The following is a 17,180-nucleotide window of genomic DNA, read 5'->3' as shown; positions in this document are numbered from 1 at the left end:
GTAGTAAAACTCTACCCCAACAAAGAAACAAAATGCCACAAATCGGGTTTGTTTTTTTTTTTTCAGATTATCTCCCAAAAATATAGAGACTAAGAGAAAACAGCAAAACATTTAAAGTGTGTGTTGGCAGAATTCAGTGTAATTTATTGATGGTTTTATGGCTCCCATATTGTACTTTTATTACTTCTCAAGAGCCATTCATGACATGTGTTGCAATGAAAACCCAAATCGTATATGAATTTTTATCTGAAAATAAAGCGTTTGTTGCCCTCTTGAGGTAAATTCAAGAACAGAAACAAAACAACACTGGCACTGCCTAGAATATTACTGAAAGAGGCTTTCTCTTCCACAGGGCTTTTTTCTACAAACACTGAGTTTGCTGTACTAGACAACCCTATTTTCTTTTTTTTTTTTTTTTTTTTTTGAGACGGAGTCTCGCTGTGTCGCCCAGGCTGGAGTGCAGTGGCCGGATCTCAGCTCATTGCAAGCTCCGCCTCCCGACAACCCTATTTTCAACCCAATGATGGACAACTTACATTCAAGCACCACTAGCACTAGAACATTTCTGCAAAAATGAAACGTTACACCAAGAATAAAGCAAAATTTTTAGTTTCAATCGATGAAAATGTCAAACTAGATACATCCTAAAAGTTCACTATGCAGATCTTAGTTGGCCTGCTTCATATACCTCAGGTGACCCAAACTGTAGGTGATGAAAAGCTTAGTGGCAAATTTGTATGGGGGAGACAGGCAAGTCTAAGATATTTACAGCTCCATTCCACTTAATATGTAAGGTCTTCAAGATAAGAAGACCTTACATATTAAGGTCCAAGAAAGGAGTGTAGAAGTATATAAGCGTGCATAGAAAAACTAATCTTGATAGATGTCCCTGCCAGGGAATTTTCAGAGCTGAATAAATTGTGGTCAGTAACCCTCTGAGAGAACATTCTGCTGCCATTCCCGTCTCCTGGCTTTGAACTAATAAAGGTTGGTTTTCCTCAAATTGCATTTTATCTAAGGTATAGTTTGATTTTTCAGTATTATTAAGAGTAATTAGCTGGATGATATCATTACTCCTCTAAAGTTTGAAGACTTCAGCGTTTACTAAGCATGACTCATTAATGATCAGGTTTTTTTTGTTTGTTTGTTTTTTGAGACACAGTCTCACTCTGTCGCCCAGGCTGGAGTGCAGTAGTGCAATCTCAGCTCACTGCAACCTCCAGCTCCTGGGTTCAAGTGTTTCCATGCCTCGGCCTCCTGAGTAGCTGGGACTGGAGGCACCAGCCTCCACGCCCAGCTAATTTTTATATTTTTAGTAGAGAGGAAGTTTCGCCATGTTGGTCAGGCTGGTCTCGAACTCCTGGCCTCAAGCAATCTGCCTGCCTCGGCCTCCCAAAGGGCTGGGATTATAGGCGTGAGCCACCACGCCCGGCCTCTTGATCAGTTTTGAATGAGCAGTAACAACATAGTCACCATCTCATCTGCTATTAAAGCCCCTGCAGGAGGAAGAGATCATAATGCTACAGGTCCAGGTTCACGGACACAGAATTCACCTGTTACGTTCCCTAGAGTCAATCGAACAGAAGTGGGATGCTGTGCACACAAACTCTCTCAGCTGCCGAATCTTTCACATGGGCTTTTTGAGCTACCCTTGGTATTAAATTTTATGAAAAAGCTCCTCTCTTCTTTTCACTTTTACAAACCCAAGGAGAACAAAGGAAGTTAAGCGGGTAGGGGGAGTAGGGAGGGCACAAAAAGATGTGACTGCTCCCAATTCCAAGAGGCAACCATACCCAGGTCATAAGGTAACTGATCATTCATTTGAAATTCATTCACGCATTTACTTGTGCTTACTATGTGCCAAGAACTGCTTTACTTACAGGGTAATAAAAACCACTCTTAGGTCTACTCAAAATTTGGTCCTACACAAAAAATCTTAAGAGGTGGCACTATTTGAACCATCTTATAATTAGCTATATGAAACCCCCACCCCATATAAAAGAGAAGCCAGAGAAAAGCCTGAGGGTGGTAGGGAAGGGGGGCAAGGAGAAACAGGCCATATTCCTCCCAAGACCGTCAAGCTCTGACGATGTGCACACACGTGCACATACATACAGACACACTCACATTCTGACACCTAGCACAGCTTGCAAAGTTAGGCTCTGAAAGCAAAGCTACCTGGGGTTTACATCCCACTCTACCACCAACCACCTCTGCAACTTTGGGCAAACTGCTTCATCTCTCTGTGCCTCAGCTTCCCCACCTGAAAAACAGGGATAATCTGAACACTTAACTCAAAGGCTTACTATGAGTATTAAATAAGTGAATATTAAACACCATGACAACATGGCCCACTGTACATGGAGCAAAGGGAAATATCCTCCTTTGCTCCCATTTCCCATGTCCCTTCCTCCTCAGCCCTAAGATCTATGATGACCATTATTCTGCCACCTTTTCTATGCATTTATATACAGATGTGTATGTGTGCATGTGCATGAACACACAAATAATGGGATTGTACTGTAAGAACTGCTCTACAAATTGCTTTTCACTTAGTATACTTTGGAGATCCACAACTCTCCCACAAGGTGGTCTCCTCCATTTACATGGTTGGCAACATTACCTATGAGCTGATAATCCCCATTTTCGTACCATCAGCTCAGACTTCTCTTGTATTCAGAGCCCATTGACATCTCCACTTGAATATATCACAGGCACTTCAAATTTCACACACCCAAAACGGAACTCTTGATTTTTCTCCCACTGAGATTTTCTCTGCTTTTCCCGCTGTCTTTTCCACCTCAGTATACAGCCCTACCCCACCTTCCTACCATTTCTGACAGCCAGAACCTTAGTGTCAGGCTTGATCCCTTCCTCTATCTCAATCTCCTCTCCATCACCACTGCTGCTGCCCCCAACTGAGCAGGGATGGATGTAATCAGATGGCCTTCTATCTGGTTTCCCACTTTCACCCTGGTACTCCTCTAATTCATTAGCCAGACAGTAGCCAGAATGACCCTACCTGTTAACCAGAACATGCCACTTCCCCTTCATCTGCTTCCTACTGCATTTCAAATAAAATTTCAACTCCTCAAAAGCATGTATCTTGGCCCTTACCTAACACTTCAACCCCATCTCATGATGTTCTTTCTCTTGTTCACTGGGATCTGACATGGTTTGAGTGTTTGTCCCCTCCACATCTCATGTTGAAATGTGATCCCCAATGTTGGAGGTATGGCCTTGTAGGAGGTGTTTGGGTCCTAGGGCTGGATTCCTCATAAATAAATGGCTTACCACTGTCTCCCTGGTGATAAGTGAGTTCTCGCTCAGTTGTTTCACGTGAGATCTGTTGTTTAAAAGAGTGTGCCACCTCCCCTACCCGTGATGTGATGTACTGGCTCCCCCTTCACCTTCCACCATGATTGGAAGCTTCCCGAAGCCTCACCAGAAGCAGATGCCAGCACTATGCTTCATGTGAAGCCTATAGAACTGGAGTCAATTAAACCTCTTTTCTTTATAACTTACCTAGTCTTAAGTGTTCCTTTATAGTGACACAAATGGATTAACACAGGATCTAGCCATGCTGGCTTCCTCTCTGTCCCTAGAACACCCAAGCTGTTTCCCATTTCAGGCCCTTTATCTTATCCTTTCTGCTGTTGGCCTAACTCTTCCTTGTACTTCAGGCTCAGCCTAAATACCACCACTTTCCAGGATCTAAAACAGCACACAGTATCTAGTGGGCCCTCAAGAAGGATTTGTTAAATAAGGAAAATAGTAACTATCCAGGTGTTCCCACAACGCCTGAAAACAAAAACTATTTTAAGACTTTCACTTCTTAAATCACTGAGCTACATACTAACCTGTAGTATTCTTCTTGCTAAAATCAAGGTGTCAAAATAATGCATAATTTTGTCAACTGGAACTCAAAATGAGTAAATTAACTTGTGGTTTGAATAACACATGATTTGACAAACATGAGTTTGTCCCCTCTAAAACTCATGTTGAAATTGTCATTGTAACAGTATTAACAGGTGGGGTCTTTGAGAAGCGATCTGACCTTGTGGGTAAGATTAATGGCATTATAAAAGGATGAATTAGCCCGCTTTTTGTTTTTCTTGCCTTTTGCCATGTGATGACGTACCCTTGCCAGATGCCAGGACCTTGACATTGGACTTCCCAACTTCCAAAGCTGTGAGCCAATAAATTTCTGTTCATTAAATTACCTAGTCTCAGATATTTTGTTACAGCAGCACAAGACAGACTAAGATCCCAATCACAAAGTTATTATTTAATAATTATGAAATATTTACTCTAAATTAAGTTTTTAACTACCAGTACCTTGTTTTGCTGATTTGACAGCAGTTAAATGTTTCAAATAAAGCACACTCTCACGCCCCTTCTTAGGTGGGCTGAAAAACTTAATTAGGCCAATCAAAACTACTGTTGTTTAGACGAGCCTGAGGCTGAAAAGACCTTCATGGACCATATTTGGTGAATCTCTCTGTTTGAGAACACTACTATGTCAACAAACTATATTCATTTTTTCTTTAAAAGGATTATTTCAGTGAAAGGATTATTTCCGTGAAAATGAGAACTTTCCACGAAACGAGAAAGACTATGAGAAGTAAGAATGTGGATGCAGGGCAGAAGGCATTCTCGTAAGCTAATGCTAGGAGCATAAACTGAAAATCACTCTGGAGACTATGATAAAATAAGAATTTCTTACTTGACTGCCTCGTAAATATTGTTGGAAGTATGTCCTGATAAGGCATCATGTAAATTTCGAATAAAATAATCTCTGTATTCTTCTGGAAGGGCCATAAACGTTCCACCCATCACAATAAACTCCACTTTATCCACACTATGACCAAGTTGTTTTAACTGAAAGACAAATTCATCAGCATTAGAATGATGTAAGCAAAAGCAACTACTCTAAGAAGGCATTGCAAATCTCTTATTTTGCAGTGTTTTCATCAGTAGTTTAAAAATCAGAAGTAATGAAACACATTCAGCTAATTCCGTGGATAAAAAATAGGCTCGTCTAAAAGAAAAAAAGTGAGTACAACTCAAATAAGGAGAATGAGAACATAAAATAACAAATAAGAGGCGTGACTTTAATACGTATAAAGTGGAAATTTAAAAACACGAAGAATATAAACTAGAAACCAGTAAAGACAAATATAATACAAAATGCAGAATAGTAAGTATTTATTGATCATGTATTTTATGTCAGACTTGGTGGTAAGCCTAGGGGACAAAGAGGTGGCATTTATGGTCAACAACGATACATGAATGATTATGTAACATAATAAGAATTTGATGTAATGGAAGAAAACAAGAATAAATTAGAAAGAAAAATAAAGACAGCCGTCTAAAATTGATGGATGATTCTGAGCACAGGAGGCACTTCAAGTCTGCTTTCTAAAAAAAAAGTGAAAGTCTGATTAAAAATGAAATATTCAGGCCAGGTGCAGTGGCTCATGCCTGTAATCCCAGCACTTAGGAGGACCAGGCTGGCAGATCACCTGAGGTCAGGAGTTTGAGACTAGCCTAGTCAACAAAGTGAAACCCCATCTCTACTAACAATACAAAAATTAGCCAGACGTGCTTGTAATCCCAGCTCCTCTGGAGGCTGAGACAAGAGAATGGTTTGAACCAGGAGGTGGAGGGTGCAGTGACCTGAGATTGCGATTGTGCCACTGCACTCCAGCCTGGGCAATAAAAGTGACACTCTGTTTCAAAAAAATAAATTAATTAATAAATATTAGGTCTCCTCTACTAGGGAAGAGAATGATACCAATCTTTCATTTTGTTGACTACAATAAGCCAAGATTCTAATTTTTAAAAATAGGTATTGAAATTAACACTAATTTCTGAAAATGGCAAAAAAATTTATACAGAAAAACTATATATATGCATGCGTATACATATATCAACACTAAAAGAATACTCTATTTCTATATCTATCGTTGTTTCCAAGAGATACTCATCAAAATTACCCTGGTAGCTTTTTAAAATATCTTGCTAGAACCTTAAAGCTGACTTAATCAGAACATCCAGAGGCGAAGATCTGACACATGTTTTGGAGAAGTTACCCAGGTAATTCTAGTGCATTTAAGAAAAGAATCACTGCTCTATGTTCATTTCTAAATCTTGTAAATTATGCTCCTTTTTTGGTAAACATAAACATTTCATGCTCAACAGTTTTACATTTTAAATGAATTAACTATCATAGCTCAAAAAGAAATTGAAGCAAAGGTCAGTTTAGAACCCACTTTTTGGAAAAATGCAGGCTCCCCCAGGTGGGGTCCTCTCCTGTCACTGACAATCCTGTTCCTCATATGCTTGGGTGACAGCAAACTGGATATGAAAACTGAACAGTATTCACCAATAAGCCAATAAATAAACCCAGACACAACTTATCCACTATAGTATGTATTACTATCTACTTTAGACTTGGATGTGCCTACTATACATTACTGTTACAACTATGGACAGTGCTTTACATTCTTTAAATTGGACAAGTTTAAAATAAACTTGTAAATAAAGAAAATCTGTATTAATGCTCAGATTTCTTGAACAGTGCAAGGTCATGTATGTAGTACTTGTTTTTGGTTAGCTACACTAAGGTATAATTTACATACGATAAAATCCACTAACTTTAAGTGTACAATGGATGAGAGCATTTAGAGTTATCTACCCACCACCATGATCATGATATAGAATAATGCCATACCCCCACAAGTTTCTTTGTATTCCTTTGTAGGAAATTTCCTATTTCCACCCAACAAATCTGTCACAATACTTCTTTTTGAGACAGGCTCTTGCTCAGTCACCCAGGCTGAAGTGCAGTGGTATGACCACAGCTCACTGCAGCCTTGACCTTTTGGGCTCAAGGGAACCTTCCACCTCAGCCTTCCAAGTAGCTAAGACTTCAGGTGCACACCACCACGCCATGCTAATTTTTTTATTTTTTGTAGATGGGGTTTTGCTATGTTGCCCAGGCTGGTCTCAAACTCTTAGGCTCAAGTGACCTGCTGTCACAGCCTTCCAAAGTGTTGGGATTATAGGCATAAGCCACTGGGCCTGGCCAGTCAAAATTCTTATTCTGACTTTTGGAAGTTAAAAGTCAACACGTCCACCTATTGTCTAAGAACTTTCATACATTTTTATTCCACAAATTTCATACTACTAATAACTTTCTACAAATACAAAAAAACTTAGAGAATATAAAACCCTTAAACAATAAATACAGTCTTTAAAGAAAGCAGTGTTTTTCACCTTGCTAGGCATGGCAAATTCTCCCTCCCTCAGATGGATACTGAAAACTTACAAAGGGGAAAAACACATTTTTCGTTATTTCAGGTTCAATTTGTCTCAACCAACAATGCCTTCTTAGTAAATATAAACAGCTAATTTTTTAAAAACATGTTTTTAAAAAATGTACCTGCTCTATTCGGTGTCTTGTCTGTAGGAAAGGGTCATATCTGGCACGGATAGCTCTCATGGAGGTTGGCTAGAAGAGAAAAATATTGTTATGCTCACACTGAATTAAAAATAAAAAGTAGTTTCAAAAGGATTGTATTAAAAAAAAAAAAAAAAACAACTCTCCATGGTTCAGAACACTGAAACATGTCTTGTATCCCCATTAATTTTTCTCAGTCTTGTCAGGGTTCAAAACAATGTCCTAAATCACATCCGGCAGGTGTCCACCCGCACTGTCATAAGCACCTCAACAGCAGGGTGTCTCCTTGGATCACGTCTGTCTTTTGTATAAACACGTCTGGAATTCCGGGGTCGCCAAAGTGTTCTGCTCACAGACACAGACGTGCATACATATTCTAGAGTCATGTAATAAAGTCACTTTTAAATATGCTTCTAAAATACCACACAATTTTTAATGGCTACCATCATACAGTGGAAAACTCTACAGCCACAAAACAATGTAATGACACAAAATGTTCACTAAGATATTGTAAAATAAAAGGCAAAGTGAAAGAGGACTCTGATAGGCGACCTCATATGGAATCAGTCGAACAAAGAATATGTCCAGGTTGAGCATCCCTAATCCAAAAATAAAAAATGCTCCAAAACTCAAAATTTTTTAATTTTTTAAAACTTAATACAAACTTTGCTTCATGCACAAAATTATTACAAATACTGTATAAAATTAATTCAGACTAGGTGTATCAGTTGTACATAAACCAAAAATGAATCTCATGTTCAGACTCGGGTTCCACTCTCAAGATTTCTCATTATGCATATGCAAATATTCCAAAATCCAGAAAAATCCAAAATCCGAAACATTTCTGGTCCCAAGCATTTCACATAAGGGATAGGCAATCTGTGTATGCTGTATTCCCTAAAATATCCCTGAAGGATGGGGAGGAAATAATAGACAACACTAAGTGGTAGGGGGAGGAGCAAAAAAGAATGGCTAGGGGATAGGAATGAGAGGAAGCCTTTTCACAAAATCATTCCTCTTGTATTTTAAAAAATTTGAACCCTAGAAAACAGGAAAAAAAATGAAAACACATATGAGAAAAAGTCACAAGGTTTCCTGCTTCTGAGCTCTTCTGAGGAGGGTGACTCCTTCAAAAGTGCCTCACTGGCCTCCTGCCTTCCTTCTGGTCCCCACTCTAACCCTTTCTCTACATGGCCATCAAAATGATCTTTTAAAAAAACTAAACTGGATTGTATCATTCCCCTGCCTTAAATCCTAATAGTTTCTCATGACTCCTACACTAAAATGGAAACTCCTTAACTTTGCTTACAAACCCCAGCTCATTTGCCTCCCAGCCTCATGCTTCCCTCACTCTCTGCACTGCACTGCACAACACCCCCATGTCTTTCCTTCCTTGGGTCTTATTCTAGTGACTTCTGTGCTAGAAATGCCCCTTCCACATATTCTTAGGACTAGCTCCTTGTCATTCAGACTCCGCTTCAATCTTACCTCCTCACAGAATTCCTTCCTAACCACCACAGCTAAACCATCTCAGCTGCCATCACCTTACTCGATTTTACATCTCTGCTTAGCGTTTTTTGAGTGCCTGATACTTTTTCTTGTGTCTTTACTGTCTACCTTCCATTATTAGAATACAAATTCCAGGCTGGGTGCAGTGGCTAATGCCTATAATCCCAGCATTTTGGGAGGCCGAGGTGGGCGGATCACTTGAGGTCAGCAGTTGGAGACCAGACTGGCCAACATGATGAAACCTTGTCTCTACTAAAAATACAAAAATTAGCTGGGCGTGGTGGTGCTTGCCTGCAGTCCCAGCTACTTGGGAGGCTGAGGCAGGAGAATCGCTTGAACCCAGGAGGTGGAAGTTGCAGTGAAGGAGATCGTGCTACTGCACTCCAGCCTGGGTAACAGAGCGAGACTCCATCTCAAAAAAAAGAAGAAAAAAACATGTAAATTCTGGAAGATAAAGGGACCCTCTCCATTTTCCACTGCTAAAGCAACAGTACAATGTAGTGGTGAGCAGCAGAGTTCGAAACCTGCTTGTCTCTTACTAACAGTGTGTCTTTGGGCCAGCTGTTTAAGCCCGCTATGCCCTAGTTTCCTGATCGGCAAACTGGGATAATGATAGTGTCTATCTTCAAAACACTGCAATAAGGTTTACAGTTATAAAGCACTTAGAACAGCGTTTGGGATAAGAAGTGCTTATGTAAGTATTTCTCTAGTGGCTAGAACAATTTAGGACACTAGTAGACACTGGTAAATATTTGGTGAATGAACAGCTTTCATAATCAGAAAAAAAACCAAAAACAAAAACAAAAAATTATCAGAAAGCCAGTACTGGTAAAACCATACTACAAGCAAAGCATGATGCAACATTTCATCAGGACAGCCTCAAAGTTACTGTACCTCATAGCCAGTGTAAGACTGAGTGGAATACTCAAAATCGGAATCAGGTCCACCAGGGCAGTATCTGCCAATACAACAAAAGAATAAGAATGTCAGATGCAAAACTGAGTTCAACCGGCTAGTTTCAAGCATCTACTGTCTCCATAGAATCCTGATAACAAACGAGCTTCCTTTTCAAATCCTAACAGAAGAATCTACCTTTGCAGTATCTGTAAATAACGTTATTTTCTACCAACAAGTAAATAAGATAAATATGTAAAGAGACACTATTACACCCATTTTCAAAATACTACTGTTGTGGTTATTTCAGAGGTTTAAGCTTTTAGGGACAAATAACAGAAATGAAGTTTTCCTAAGTTTGAATCAATACTCAGTGTTCTCTTGGGAACCACACTCAAGAAAATCTTTCCTCCTTTTTATCTTCCTACCCAGAATCATGCAAACTTTTCTGCTAATTCTTTCCAATAGGTGAGTTTGAGAAATCTAAAGGTTATGTATAAGGATAATTTTTTATTTTGATACATTTCTGATCCAAATTCATTTTAAATTTCTGACGTGGAATTTAGGCAGCTCATATTCCCATGTTTCATTTATGAGTTAAAGAGAATGTGCTGTTTTGAGTTGCATATCCCAATGTCTACTATTTTGAGTTCCATAACCTACATTTTTAAAATTGTATATTGCAACAAATTAAAATATTCATATGTTCCAATTTTATTTATTTTGATATGCAGTCTCACTCTATCACCCAGGCTGGAGTACAGTGGTGCGATCTCGGCTCACTGCAACCTCCACCTCCCAGGTTCAAGGGATTCTCCTGCCTCAGCCTCCCAAGTAGCTGGGACTAGAAGCACATGCCACCATGCTCAGCTAAATTTTTGTATTTTTAGTAGAGATGGGGTCTCACGGTGCTGGCCAGGCTGGTCTTAAACTCCTGACCTCAGGTGATCTGCCTGCCTCAGCCTTCCAAAGTGCTGGGACTGTAGGCGTGAGCCTCTGTGCCCGGCCCCATATATTCCAATTTTAAAGCACTAAAATATCTGCCAATGGTTGCTTGTTTGAAAGGAGTAATCTATAAATCTATTAAGTCGAAGTTTTAAATATTACCAGCATGTACTGACTAAGGGCTCGAGGGGGCATACTTAGTTTAAATAAAACACACACACATACAATTTAACAAAATCACCATACTTACACACATATATTTCCTGTAAAACTGATGTGTGGACATCTGTGGGGTTTGCACATCACAGCCACAACAGCAATCTATAAAAGAAAGATGAATAAAAAAGCTATTATAGGATAATTAATACAAAACGCCACAGAGTGGTTATCCCTTGGAAGGAAGGAGAGGAATGCAACCAGAGAGTGGCAAGACCGGGCTTCAAAGGTATTGACGAGGCTGTATTTCTTAAGCTGGGCACTGGGTACAAGAGTGATCTCTATTTAACATTAATTATCTTTAAATTGTCCATATGTATTATATACGTGAATTTATATTCCATTTTACAATAAATTAAGTACAAAATAAATTAACTGTTAAAGCCACAGTGATTCTTAGTCTTTCTCTCTCTGATTATCTTACTAAATAGCCTGTAAGAAAAAAATTACTTTATGCAATTCTATGAAGTTATATATAAACCTAACCTTTGTGACTCAAATGCCTCATGAACACACTGGATCTCAATATTTGCAGCAGGGACTATTAAACTAACAGCTTCATGTTTCAGGGTCTGGGTGTAAATAACTTCAGAGGGGTCTGACAGAGCCTCAGTGAGGTGAGGACAGGAGGCAGTGGCAGAGACGCGAGATTGGTTACATCCGGGGCACTTGGTCAAATCTGGCCATTTATGAAAGCGAATGCAAGCCTTCTCACTGTCAGAGAAGTAGCTACAAACATGGAAAGAGAGAAAAGCAGAATGAACTCTATGGGCTGGGTGGAATTAAAGGTATTGTGGTCCATCAGAGTGTTCAACATATGGTAGACTAATAAATAAATACAAATGGAAATGTGTTACATATATATGTGTGCATATATGTATGCAGCTATACATATATATGTCCTTGCTTGATTCACTCAGAGAGTCTGGTGGCATAACACCCTAATAGCAGTAAGCACACCTAGTACTCAGGTCTTAGTTTCTAAATATCCTTCTCCACTAAAAGAAATCAGGGCTCCTTGGGGAAATGGCTGATTCCAGGGCTGGAACAAAGAAAGTCTAAGATGAGCCTGGGACATTTTTCTTTCCTTTCTTTTCTTTTCTTTTTTTTTTGGTGACAGAGTCTCACTCTGTTGTTCAGGCTGGAGTGCAAGGGCGCAATCTTGGCTCACTGCAACCTCCACCTCCTGGGTTCAAGCAATTCCCCTGCCTCAGTCTCCCAAGTAGCTGGGATAACAGGCATGTGCCACCATGCCTGGCTAATTTTTTGTATTTTTTTTAGTAGAGACAAGTTTTTGCCCTGTTGGCTAGACTGGTCGCAAACTCCTGACCTTAGGCGATCCACCCAGCTCAGCCTCCCAAAGTGCTGGGATTACAGGCGTGAGCCACCATGTCTGGCTGAGCCTGCAACATTTTATTGTGCCAGAAAGCTAGAAACTGCTCAAAGAATGAAGAGGACATTTTAAAAAGACATAGAAATCACCTTGAAAAGGCTCTCACTGGTCAAGTCTGCAATAATTTGTGCATCAAAATAAATAGTAACAGACGACAACCCACCAAAGAGGAAACTATTTATTCCTTCACACAAATAAAGGTGTGAACTGGGTATGTGATGAGGAACAAGATATTTACCTAGTTTCTAAGTATTTCTCCATACAGCACTTCTTCATACAAAGTGGGAAAAAATAATTTGACAGAGGGTAAGTCTGGTGGATAGCATCTTGATCAAAATAAGAAATGTCAGTGATAGGAAAGCTGAACCTAGGCACTACCGGATGGAAGATGATGAGAAGAACGCAGTGCCACTTCTGTGATGCACAGGCCGAAGACGCATAAGCTGAATCTCATGATGAGGAAACAGCTGATGAACCCACATTAAAGGACATGCTACAAAATAACTTGCCTGAAATCTTCAAAAGTGTTAAGGTAATGGAGTCCAAAAAAGACAAAGGAAATGTCCAGACTAAAGAGATATGACAATTAAAAGCAATAGGTGATTCTGAACTAGGTTCTGTGGGACGTTATGGAAACAGTTGGTGAAACTTATGTGAGGTCTGAGGCTTAGATGACAGTAATGTATCCAAGTTAACAACCATGGTGTTTCAAGGAAAACACAAACACGAACTCAAATACAAACTCAAAATGGGTTACAAACCTACTTGTCTATATTTAAAAGTTGTGCTCTAAGAAAGACAATGAAAAGCCACAGACTGCGAGAAAACATCTGCATAATAGGTACCTGATAAACCATTTCCAGCTAAAATATACAAAGAACTCTTAAAACCTAATAAAAAACACCCAATTAAGAACAGGGCAAAAGATGTGAATAGATATCTCACTAAAGAAGATATATAGTGGCAAATAAGTGTACGGAAAGATGCTCAACATCATGTCATTAGGGAATTACAAACTAAACAAAGAGATACCACTGTTCAACTGTGAGAATAGTAAAATCCAAAACACTGGCTGGGCACCACAGTTCACACCTATAATCACAGCACTTTGGGAGACCAAGGTGGGAGGATCCCTTAAGCCCAGGAGTTCAAGACCATCCTAGGTAACATGGTGAAACCCTGTCTCTACAAAAAAACCCACAAAAATTAGCTGGTGTGGTGGTGCATGCCTGTTGTCCCAGCTACTTGGGAGGCTGAGGTGGGAGGATAGCTTGAACCTGGGAGGTTGAGGCTGCAGTGAGCTGTGATCATGCCACCACACGCTAGCCTCAGTGACAGGACAAAACCCTATCTCAAAATAAATTAATTAAATAAAATCCAAAACACTGACATCTTCAAGTGTTAGCAAGGATGTGGAGCATCACAGCGTTCATTTGCGGCTGGTGGGAATGCAAAATAGTGCAGCCACACCGGAAGAGTTTGCAGTCTTTTACAAAGTGAAACACAGTCTTACTATATGATCTACCAGTTGCACTTCTTGACAGTTACTCAAGTAAGCTGAAAATGTAGGCGGACACAAAAACCTTCACACAGCTTTGTTTAAAACTGCCAAAAATTGGAAGCAACCAAGATGTCTTTCAATAGGTGAATGAATAAGCAAATAGTGGTACATCCGTACAATGGAATATCATTCAGCAACTAAAAAGAAGGAATGACCTGCCAAGCCACAAAAAGACATGACAGACTTAAACCCATATCGCTAAGTGGAAAGGCTGTATGATTCCAATTACTGTACATGAAACTCTGGAAAAAGCGAACTTTATTAAAGACAGTAAAACACTCAGTGGTAGTCAAGTTACGTCTGGAGCATGCAGAGGGAGAGGGACAAATAGGAGCTGGGTTTTTTTTTTGTTTGTTTTTGAGACAGAATCTCACTCTGTCACCCAGGCTGGAGTGCAATGGCATGATCTCAGCTCACTGCAACCTCTGCCTCCTGGTTCAAACTATTCTCCTGCCTCAGCCTCCCAAGTAGCTGGGATTACAGGCGCCTGCCACCACGCCTGCCTAATTTTTGTGTTTTTAGTAAATATGGGGTTTCACCATGTTGGCCAGGCTGTTCTTGAACTCCTGACTTCAGCTGATCTGCCCACCTCAGCCTCCCTAAGTGCTAGGATTACAGTCATGAGCCACCGCGCCCGGCCACAAATAGGAGATTTTAGGGCAGTGAAACTATTTCATACGACACTGTAATAGTGGATACACGACATTATGCATTGGTGAAACCTACAGAATGTAGAACACCGTGGGTATTCTAATGTTAACTACACGCTTTGGTTAATAATAGTGCAGCAATATTGGTTCATCAATTATAACAAATGTACCAAACAATGCAAGATATTAATAATAGGGAAACTGGAGTAGGTGTGAAGGCACTAGAGGAAGTATATAATTTTTTTTTCTCTGTAAACCTAAAACTACTGCATAAAATAAACAAAACATCATCAGAGAAACAGCAAGAATAAAGGCATTGAGGTGAGAATGGCAGTAGATAAGGAATGGCCACCAGCTGTGTGTTTCTGATACTTTCAATAGATCACTCTGTGACACTGTCAAAGATGAATTTCATGCAGGTAGGACAAAGTAGACAAGTAAGGAAATGACTGAAATAATCTAAACAAGAAATAATAAACGTCAAAGCATTCCTACCAGTGGCAGTAGGAATGGAAAATGCATTTCACATTTTTTGGAAACTGAGTGCACAGTGGTACCATGAACTAACATGGACAGGAAAGGTGAATAAGCATGTTTGGTATTAGTTTGGGTTATGTTATACTTGAGGAGGTTCTTAGGCAGTCAAAAGACAGATACCTAACTGACAATCTGACAGGAGGCTGAAGTTCAGGGAATGGTTCGTGCTGGGAGTCAGCATACAGTAACAGTAAAATCATCAAATGGATGAGGTTACCAAAGCATGTAAAGTACCAAACACAATGGGCCCAGGACAAAAGAAAACACCAACTTTTAGAGGCAAGCACAACAAGGGTAGCCCTCAAAGAAAGGACAGAAATGATCAGAGATAGAAGGAAAAAGAGAGAGGGTGGTATCACAGAAGCCTCGGTTTACCAGGCAGGCTGAAAGGTTGCTAAGTTTCTGTCTTCTTTAGTGGCAAGCCCACACATAATGCTTAACCCTAAAAAGTCGGCCAGGCACAGTGGCTCATGTCTGTAATCCCAGCACTTTGGGAGGCTGAGGCGGGCAGATCACCTGAAGTCAAGAGTTCGAGAACAGCCTGGCCAACATGGTGAAACCCTGTCTCTACTAAAAATACAAAAATCAGTTGGGCATTGTGGCACATGCCTGTAATCCCAGCTCCCTGGGAGGCTGAGGCACAAGAATCTCTTGAACCTGGGAGGTGGAGGTTGTAGTGAGCCAAGATTGTGCCACTGCACTCCAGCCTGGGCGACAGAACAAGTCTCTGTCTCACGGAAAAAAAAGAAAGTCAAGACTTATCTATTATATAAAGAATGTTATTTTATTTAGGGATATGGAAGTTAATGCTAAAGAAATTGGCTAAGAGTTAAAAATGGTTGTCCTAGGGTAGAAAAAGGGAGGTGAGAGGGGCATGGACTATTAGTTTTTCTTAACAAGCTTTTTTTTTTTTTTTTTTTGAGGCAGAGTCTTGCTCTGTCACCCAGGCTAGAGCGCAGTGGCACAATCTCAGCTCACTGCAAGCTCCACCTCCCAGGTTCACGCCATTCTCCTGCCTCAGTCTCCAGAGTAGCTGGGACTACAGGCGCTCGCCACCACGCCCAGCTAATTGTTTTTTTTTTTTTGTATTTTTAGTAAAGATGGGGTTTCATCATGTTAGCCAGGATGGTCTCGATCTGACCTCGTGATCGCCCACCTCGGCCTCCCAAAGTGCTGGGATTACAGGCGTGAGCCACCGTGCCGGTCAACAAACTTTTTACACTAGATGCAAACAAACGAAACAAAACAAAAACACTTAAGTACAAAGAAGATGATATGAGGTTTGGTGGTACATTGTATGTTAAAGTCTTAGGGTTTAATTAGCCACAAACGTAACGTGATCCAGGAGACATGGTCACTAAGTCAACACAAGCTGCTTGGAATATAATATCCCAGTTCAAATAACAGAATGAACTTGTGAGATCATATCAGGAAAAATTTGGTTCTGGGGACCATATGTTAAGAGGGTCTTAATTCTATCAATTTCCGCGCATGTATCTCACACTCATCTTTTTTCATCCTAGAGTCTCCCTCCTAACTCAAGTCCTTAACACTGCATACTGAGATCATACCAAGAGCGTCTAAACTAGTCTTTTTGTCTCCGAACTACCCTGCACGTTGTATCCAAATAAATTTTCTGAAAATCTACTTTGTTCATATTACTCCCTTTTTCAAAACTTTTGTTTCCTATTATCTAGCTGCTTTGCCAGACATTTAAGATTTTTATAAGCTGATCCCAAACTATCTGTTCAATGCACAGTCCTACTCTCCTGAACTGTTAACGCCCTTCGGTGTGGCATACTCGCTATTCCCTGCGTGCACTACACCCTTCCTGTCATTCTCTACCTCTGTGCTTTAGCCCCTCTGTCCTAGATCCCATGATACTTCGAGCCTGCTCTTCTTGGCTTATGGGTCAAGCAAGCTCTGTGCTTTCTACTGGGCCTTCCCCAGCCCCTTTTGCTGCAGGGACATCGCTGTCCTCTGGATTTCCACAGTGCTCATAATGACCAT

General features: G+C 40.2%; 1 protein-coding gene across 7 annotated transcripts in view; it reads right to left on the bottom strand.

Annotated features, from left to right (window-relative positions):
• ELP3 (elongator acetyltransferase complex subunit 3) overlaps positions 1–17,180 on the bottom strand; it is a 103,627-nt gene that overhangs the window by 79,255 nt on the left and 7,192 nt on the right. For all 7 annotated transcript variants that reach the window (XM_021942167.2, XM_021942169.2, XM_021942168.2 and 4 more), the window contains 4 exons: positions 11,064–11,134; positions 9,869–9,932; positions 7,448–7,516; positions 4,727–4,881 (listed from right to left, as the gene is read on the bottom strand). In XM_021942167.2, the coding sequence (XP_021797859.1) occupies positions 4,727–4,881; positions 7,448–7,516; positions 9,869–9,932; positions 11,064–11,134 (359 nt within the window). The remainder of the gene's footprint in view (positions 1–4,726; positions 4,882–7,447; positions 7,517–9,868; positions 9,933–11,063; positions 11,135–17,180) is intronic.

This window comes from Papio anubis, chromosome 8, assembly GCF_008728515.1.
Source record: "Papio anubis isolate 15944 chromosome 8, Panubis1.0, whole genome shotgun sequence".
NCBI classification, from domain to species: Eukaryota; Metazoa; Chordata; class Mammalia; order Primates; family Cercopithecidae; genus Papio; species Papio anubis.
This window is presented reverse-complemented; position numbering and strand designations above follow the sequence as displayed.